This window comes from Pinus tabuliformis, chromosome 4_1, assembly GCF_031772625.1.
Source record: "Pinus tabuliformis cultivar Carrire ecotype Pingquan chromosome 4_1, CPIR1, whole genome shotgun sequence".
Lineage (NCBI taxonomy): Eukaryota > Viridiplantae > Streptophyta > Pinopsida > Pinales > Pinaceae > Pinus > Pinus tabuliformis.
Genome location: NC_142303.1, coordinates 560,341,497 through 560,350,648, shown reverse-complemented (window position 1 = coordinate 560,350,648; position 9,152 = coordinate 560,341,497). Strand labels below are relative to the sequence as shown.

Below are 9,152 nucleotides of genomic sequence, written 5' to 3'. Positions count from 1 at the left end.
ATTCCAGATAAACCAAATAGATACCAAAAGTAAAACCATATCTCATGACGTTGGGGAGAGGCTTATCTCATCTGTAAAATCAATCCACATTAGAATGATTCATATATAATCATAATAATATCAATATAACAACATCATGCATGACCATAACAACTGTATACCATAACCACATGCATGATAACCATAACCTTGACAACATCAAATTTTACCCAAAGAGAGCTCAACCTACTCTAATACCACCCTGTAACCACCTTCTCCCACATTTACCCACTTTCACCAGTTGCCCAGGGTAAACCTAAGATAAGGGTCACTATGATAAGATTTAACCTCCTATATGACCTTAAGAAAATGGATTCGATAACTTAAGACCTTACTGACTTCCCTCATATGTTATAGGACCACCAGGAGTTACCCAACCCCTCCAGGTGTCCAACCCCTGAGCTAATTCTCTTTTTCACTGAACTAGAGCCTCAGTCGCTCCCTTGACAAGGCCTCCAAGAAACTATAAGCCTCCAGTTGCTCCCATAGGCCCGCTTCCTAGTGACTATGGACTTTTCCAATTAGTTCTGTGCCAGGGACCCTGAATTCTAAGCCACTTTTTCAGGGCTAAGACTCAGGCCTCTACCCAGAACTCAATGAAACTCCCATAAATGATAAATAACATAGAAACAAAAGTTCTAAACCAACAAATTGAACAAGGACTAACCTGATCCCTCCCAAGTAGGACAAGCATTCCGTCAAACACATGGTAAACATGCAACCTACAGGTCATGAATGCATATATGAACATAGGGATCTGAAACTTATATGAGGTTTAACAAGAAGGACCAATGCCTTCTCACAATATCTATCATAACACCAATTAGGTCATGCATTCATTAACTAGACATTCATTAATTAAAATGTGATAAGAGGCATACTTAGATATGTCATATAACCATGCTTATAACCAAGATATAATCAGATAGATAACAATAATAGAACAACCATTAAAGCCACATAATAACAAGTATAATTAATCATAAAAGAAAAGAGAAACTTATCTCTTATTAACCATATGCCAAATCCAACCAAGTTAGGGACTTCCACGTACCACCCGACCATAGATTAACTGAACCAAATCTTTCTTTCAGCCAATTAGCCCCGTGCCGTATTCGAAGCATGAATGTGGGATCTCATGGGATAAACAAATCCATAAATAACCAACAAAATACAGAGGTTAAACCACCTCGACTCTCACCATACCATGATCTCACCTAAACTGGTATTGAGATCACAAAACCAAATTGAGCTTGGATGCCTAAGACTTCCTTCACCATCCCTTGCTGAATTTTCCTGTCTCCACCCACTTGTCGCGGGCTTCCTAGAGAAAACCATCTCCACCCCCAACCCTTGGGATTTTCATGAGACTACCTCACCCGGATCTAAAACCTTCCAACGATACAAAGCTCAACCAGGAAAGAGTCCCATCACACCATGGATATCCAGAAATGGCAAGGCAAGACTAAAACCACTGTCAAAACCTGACAAAACCCATGCCAATGACAACAAAGGAACCAAATACACACATGCATATACCATGCATGCCAAAACCAGCTAGGAAAACATACATGCAACCTGTTACCTGTAAGTATTCCTGTTGATGCTGCTTGATCCAACATTTCCTTCTCTTTCCTTTGCTTTCCTTATTTTCCTTCTCTTAGTGTTCTTATCCTCTCAGAGACGAATTCCCAAAACTGAACTGGCAAAAGGCCCCAAGATGATGCTATGATTTCTTTCTCTCATTGATGCCTCTAATTTCTTCATTTTCCTTTAATTTCCTTCTCACATGCAACTTGTGTCTTTTAACCTTCCTTTTCTCCTAATTTCCTTTATTTTCATAAATAAAATACCAATAATGTTTTTTTTCCTTTTCAAAGCTTTTGGCATTGCCTTTTCCAATTTCCCCTTAGCCATAATACACAACAAGTGATGCCCACTAGGATATTTTTCCCAATATTCAGCTTGGAATACATGTCCCATGACCTTGGTCTTATTTTGCCCTTATTAACTTTATTACATGAATTTTAAGCCGAGGTTGTTATATCAGAGGTGGCAGATAGCTAACAAACATGCTAGACATAGAATAGAGGGGAAACGAAGGATGATTCAAGACACAGTGGATTACATGTGGCAATGATATCTCACCCTGGCCGACACATGATTGGTCTGTATGCCAGTAAATGGTCCTACAGGACATGTCACCTTGGAGAAGCGACCCTAGAATAAAATAAAGGCGTGCATGTGAGTTATCTTTCGACTGATGAGTCCCTGGGATAGGTGGATTACACGATGGTTTATGTAGCTGGAGGGAAAGTCCTATCATAAGGGCGTATGTGGATAGGTGGTCCCTCAGGGACACATAACACTACAACACAAACCCCAAAGATTTTCAAAGGTGAGTCGGGAAATAAAATTGAGGGCTAAGGTTGGCACCATGACTTGGTTTTGTGTGGACGATAAAGACCATGGGCGGAGAAAGTTGTGAATGGATGTTAATTCCTCAGGTATATAGCACCGAGGGACCCATCAAAAGGTTATATGTTGCAGTTTTATGTTAAAGCGCTTTGGACCTATATTGATGGTTATGCATGAAACAAGTCAACAACATGGTGAAATTCTCATTTATTCCATATTTGGTGGTTTGGAACTAAACAAACAGAGGACTAGAGATTAAAAACAAAGGCATGAACGAGTTGGCTGCGAAAATGACAGAATGGAAAATTTAGAGGCAAATTTAGTAGATTAGCTAAATTTAGTGATGCACGAAATTTAGAAAAGCCTTTGCTATCCTGTAACTTACCAGAATAGAGGAAAACAATAGTTAAAATTAGATTTTTTTATTTTTTTTACAGAAACGGATAGAGTGATATATTAATTTCTGGCCAAAATGCCGCAAACCTGATTACAAAATGCTGACCATATTCCAGAGAACTCCTTGGCCAGGATTGGAGTGACTTTTTCTTTACTACGCCAGATGTTTTTACAAGCTATTTTTCGGGCAACCGCCTCTATCTTTCCCACTTTAAAAATACAGACAAACTGCTCCAGTAAAAGACAGTAAAACATATTCACCAGCCTGTTAAGGAATGGGATCCCAGCCTTCTTCTCCATCTCTGAGAATGACTCCGAGGGGGAGGAGAACAACTTTGTTAGCTTCAGCGTCAGCGTCTTTGTTATTGTCTCTCTTGACATGATAGAATTTCAAGCTCTGAAAGGAATTTGATAGGGTTCTTATTCTGTTGATCAATCTAGACAGTCTTAAATCTGAAGGGGAAGAGCTGTCTACAATGGTTTTTATGATAGACTGAGAGTCTCCCATCACAATTGCATTGTTTATACCGAGAGATTTAAGTTGCTTCAGACCTTGGAGAAGGGCCAGGGCTTCAGCTTGGATGCTGGTATTGAAGCCCACTCCCCAGGCATATCTAAGAACAGTTCTGCCATCAGCTCTTTTAACAACTCCACCAGCTCCGGAACTGCCCGGATTACCTTTAGCTGCCCCATCAAAGAAGAGAATGATGTGCACCTGCTTTGTGCAAAGAGCCAAGAAATCTGAAGCATTAAGTCTAATTTGCCAATCTTTGAGAGGCACGGGAGACCTGGCAATTTCAATGAAACGGAGGTCCAGGGTATCGCTCCAAGCAGCATCGTGGTCTCTCAGGCCTGCCCCGTCCAGCTGATCGCCGACACATTCCTTTAACTGGCTTTTGATTTTAACCCAGACAATCTTGCGGTCTCTCTTCTTATCTCTGAAAATCCTCTGGTTTCTTTCCAACCAGGTGTGCCAGCATATTAGTTTAGGAAGAATGCACCAGGCCGCTTTGATATGTGCGTTCTGAGGAGGGCCTCCAGGATACGAACGCAACCAGTTCGAGAACAGATCGGGGATGCTGTTGGGGAGGACGAAATCCAAACTCCAAGGGCCTAAGGCCTCATTCCAAAGGTCTATCACGAATTTGCATTTGAGCATCAGGTGTGCAGCAATTTCTGCGTTTTCTCCGCACAACGAGCATCGAGAGGGGCCTAGATAGCCTCTTTTCTGTAATCTATCATTAGTCAGGATTCTCTGATGACATAGGAGCCAGCAGAAGTAGTCGATTTTAGGAAGCGAATACTGGGACCAAACCCCTTTCCATGGTTTCGGGTCTGGAGGAACGTGGGGATGCGCTAAGATCTGCCTGTAGCCCTGAGAGATTGAATATCGCCCAGGGGTCAGACCCCAGTCACGGGTATCCAACTTCCTGCTGTTCAAAGGAGCCTTGCCATTTAAGAATTCTGTGAAGGTTGCAAATTCATTGGACAGTACCCAGGGCACCTCAATGTTGATCCAGATGTGCCAGTTCCCATTCTCCCAGTTGGAAATATCCCACAAAGTAATGTAACCTGCTCTGTACTTCCAATCTTTCAACAATGTCAGGGAACGATCATCAGCCAGAGGATCGTAGCCCATTATACCATCCTCCCATATTCTAATTTGCTTGCCATTACCGGGGATCCAATGTGCATGTTGGCTAATTAAGAAGGAAGATTTTGCACAGAGCTTTTGAATTAGCGAGCCAAAGTTTGCTTTGGGATGTTCCAGACACCTTTTTCTCTGCCCACGAAAGAATTTTTTCCACAAGGCGAGCTGAGCCGACCCTGGATTTGGGGCAATAATCCTCCAGATCAGCTTTGCTCCCAATGCGATGTTCTTTTGCAAATATTCTTAAAATTCAGTCCACCTTCCAATCTGGGCATTGAAATTTTAGACCAACTTATTAAAGGGATTTTCTTTTCGTTTGCTTTCCCGCCTTTCCAAAAGAATTTTCTTATATGATCCTCCATTTTCTTCATAATTCCAACTGGAGCCAGCATCACAACAAACTAATAGATGGGGAGGCTGTTTAGGACTGCTTTTATAAGCACTGACTTGCCTGCCAGATTAAGCCAGTTAAATCCCCAGGAGTGGATCTTAGATTAAAACTTTTCCAGCAGGGGTAACCAGTCTCTGCTGACAGCACATTTTTGGAAAATAGGGAGTCCCAAATACTTGAAGGAAGACCATGATGAGGAGGCCGTGAAACCAAAGCAACTAGAGATGGCTTGCAGTGCGGAAGCAGGGGTATTCCAGCAGTAGATGTGGAATTTGCCTTTATTGAGGCTGCTTCCTAAGTCTTCACAATAGTCATCAACCACATCTTTGAATCTTTTAGCTGAGGACACAGTGGCAGCACCCAGCAAGAGGGAATCATCCGCGAATAGCGCATGATTTATATTATTAACTCCTCTCGCAATGTTCAGGCCCATTAATTCTTGATCCTGTTGCTTTTTGTTCAGAAGGAAGCTAAGGACAGAAGCTTGAAGGACAAAGAGCAGAGGGGATAGGGGGCACCCTTGCCTCAATCCACGAGAAGCTTTGAAGAAATCTGTGGCCCTCCCATTCACCAGAGGGGCTATCCATGGCTCGCTGATGCAAGCCTTAATCCAGTTGATAAATTTGGATCCAAACCCGAATTTGCACAGGACATCCATCAGAAAACTATGTCTCACTCTGTCGAAGGCGTTTTCAAGATCTAACTTGACAACCATACCTTTCTCTTTGCGAGCCAAACTAGAGTGAATCGCCTCTTGGACCAGGATAAAGTTATCCACAATCTGTCTTCCCTGTATAAAACCTCCCTGATTCGCAGGAATGATGTCTGGGAGAATGATTTTTAATCTGTTGGCAATAACTTTCGTTATCAGCTTATAGCCTATATTACAAAGGGAGATAGGACGAAACCGGCTGAAGGTGTTGGCTCCTTTCTCCTTGGGAATGAGGGCCAGGAAGGCCGAATTTGTGCTTCCCCCAATTTTCTGACATTCCTGAGATTTCCGAATCATTCTGCTTAGGTCTTTCTCCACAATCTGCCAACAGGACTGCAGGAATCTGGCAGTGAAACCATCGGGACCCGGGGCCTTATCCGGTTCCATAGCGAAGAGGGTGCTTTTTATTTCATTGTTAGAGATCTCAGCTTCCAGGAATTGATTCTTTTTGGCAGTAATCAGGGAGGGCACCTCATTCACAAGGGTAGAAACATGTCCCAAGGCCTCTTCTTCACTATAGAGGTTTTTGAAATGAGTGAAGGCAACGTTCTTTATGCTTCAGATTTCTCTGTGCGTGGTGGTCTCTACTTTAATTTCAGAGATGGAGTTGAGACATTTACGGGCCTGAGCTTGCTTATGGAAGAAGGAAGAGTTTCTGTCTCCCGCCTTGAGCCAGAGACTGCGGGATTTCAGTCTCCAATACTCTTCCTCTGCCAAGCTAGCCTTAAGGAGCATGTGCTGAAGATTAGCCTCCTTGTCAAGAATTTCTTTTGTGATCTCAACATTTTCCGAAACCTGGTGATGCATCTCAAGTCGTTCCTGAATCATTTGCCTTTCCACAACAGGATTTGGTAAGGTTTTAACCCAATCTTTTAGAGCAGCTTTAACTCTCCAAGTTTCTCCTCCCAAACGAAGAAGGCAGAGCCTTTGACTGGAAGCTTCCAGATTTCTTTTATTAGAGGCATGAATGACTGTTCCTTAACCCAATGAGAATTGAATTTAAATGGAATGGGACCTTGGTCCAAATGAGCCAGCAGTTCCAGTTTAATGGGGCGATGATCGGAAACACAACAAGGGAGAATATGCATTCTAGACTCTAGACCATGAAGAAGAAAAGAACTTTGAACAAGGAATCTGTCTAACCTTGCAGCGATATGTCCCGGGCCAATTCTTTTGTTTGTCCAAGTGTACTTCCCGAACGATGGCTTAATGTCTATCATGTCCCAGTCTTGGAGAAAGTCTTCAACCCATTCCCACGCCGGGTCCCTAACAGTGCTTCCTCCACATTTTTCTGACAGTGATAAGGTGAGATTAAGATCCCCTACTATTATTATGTTAGCCAGTTCTTCAGAATCTGCCAGACTTCTAATGGAGTCCCAGTAGTGCTTTTTCTCTCCTGCGCTGACAGGAGCATACGCGTTAAAGAGGGAGAGTATCGTATTTGTTTCTAAGTGCTGTAACTTTGTGAACAACCAGTGGGTGTTTTTTACTTCTCTGATATTTATGAATTTGTTAGCATTCCAAATAGTGCCCAGTCCACCTGAAGCGCCTCGAGCTGAGACTGCTTGTCCTTCGCTTTTCTTCCACAAATTCTTACCGATCTGGAGGAAGGCATAGTACTCCATTTTAGTCTCCTGGAAGAGGAGTAGATCGGGAGATTCTGTTCTTATCAAGCTTCTTGTGGCTTCTTCTTTTATTCTGCTCCCCATACCCCTACAATTCCAGGAGATGATCTTCAGCACTTGCATTTTGGATGGTGAGCTCCCCTAGAGCTCTGGGACTAATTTCTGTTCTTCTTCGGAGTATTTGCCAAGAGTTTCTCGAGGGTTGGTTGACTTCCCTGAAGTTTATCTTTGTAAGTCTCTTGCTCTCTTTTTTCCCGAGCAGATTTTCGGCCTCTCAGTGATCTTCTGGCCGAGGTCTGCGAAGCACCTATTTCGCCTTCTTCTTCTGATTCCTCCGAACCTTGCACATCCTTTGTCTCTTTAATGAGGATCTCTTTTGATCTGTCTTCATTGTTTTCCACATGTTTTAGACTCGAGGGGGACTCCTTGGGGTTCGATCCTTCCTTCTGCATCTCTAGTTCTTGGGTGCCTTCTATTTCTGAGCTTAACTGAGCAAATTTGTTTCCTTACTCTTCCATGATAGGGGTTTGGTTTCTATGGGCTGCCTGAGGGCCATTGCCATTTGTATTACCCGTTCGAATGGCTTTATGGGCATTTTTGGACCTTTTAACCTGGGTCCATCCTTCATCCTTGCCTTTCTCCATTTCACTATTCTTTGGAATGTTTCGAGCAAAATAACCATAAACCTGGCATTTCCTGCACTTGAACGATAGCTGCTCATAATCCAGCTTTTGAACGTGAGTCCAACTTCCAACCCTGATCTTTACTGGATCAGGCAAACCAACCTCCAGGTCAACTTCAACGCAGATTCTAGCACAGTCATATTGGTCTTTGTTATTTGCTCGGTCGATGAACTTGCCTAATGTGTTTCCGATATGCTTTAGGGACTCCCAATTCCAACAATGCACTGGCAGATTGGGTAGCCTAACCCACACAGGAACGGCTGTGAGAACGTCAACTGATGGATCAAAATCGGGCGTCCACTTGTTGAGGTACAAGCCCTGAGGACCCATGAAGTAGGGGCCGTTTCAGAATATCAGATCCTTATCTTCCTTGTTTGAGAATTCAAACATAAAGAATCCCTTCCCTAGAAAATACGAGTTGACACCATTTTTGATCAACGAAGCCCAGTTTCTAGCAACCCAGCTCTCTGTGGATTTGGGGGAGGGCCAGAGGCTCGTGAACTATCCAACCTGTTATCACAAAATCATGTACTGATGGCTGCTAATCAGTTAGACTTTATGTAACTATTTCAGACCAGACTCTTGGCTAAGGATTAGCCTCCCTAACCTGAGAGGGCTCTCTCAAAACAAACTACTGATTGTGATTAACACTAAGAGGGCTAACTCTTGAAATGAAAACTTAATAACATGCTGGTTGGAAAGACAACATAAGATTTCTTCCATTGGGCTCATGGAGTCAAACACCATTTCAGTAAACCATTCAACTACTCATTCATGGAAGTCAAGGCATGTAATGTTTAAACACTCAAAACATTTTGCAAATGAACCTCAACTCATAAATATACACAGGAAATCTGAGCAACTAGGTGAATTCAGAGTGATTGTATATCTATAGAGCTGTAAAACACAAAGGATAAGACAAAGCCAGATACATCTTGAGCATTTGAACAAAGTATGAATCTTGAGAAGAAAAAGTAGTCTATTATATTACTGCAACAAGTCTTTTACATAAGCCAATATAAAACTCTGTTTTTTCAATAACATCCAACCCCCATTACATCAGAGTTTTCACTATATATAGGAAAACAAACTAAACTACTTTGAGTCTCCTCCTCCAGCATGAGGGGAGCTCGATGACCTATCATTAACTACCCTTATCTATTTTTAAACAAACTCATTAAATACATAAAGTATTGAACTGTAATTACAAAGAGTCCTAATCACACTAAAACTCTAA

At 42.3% G+C, this 9,152-nt stretch overlaps 1 protein-coding gene across 1 annotated transcript; it reads right to left on the bottom strand.

Annotated features, from left to right (window-relative positions):
* Positions 1 to 6,165: 6,165 nt before the first annotated feature.
* LOC149177085 (uncharacterized) lies at positions 6,166 to 7,232 on the bottom strand. Its single transcript, XM_089421662.1, has 2 exons — positions 6,751 to 7,232; positions 6,166 to 6,538 (listed from the first exon to the last, which is right to left on the bottom strand). Exons 1-2 carry the CDS (start codon positions 7,230 to 7,232, stop codon positions 6,166 to 6,168), a joined length of 855 nt encoding a protein of 284 aa, XP_089277788.1.
* Positions 7,233 to 9,152: the final 1,920 nt, after the last annotated feature.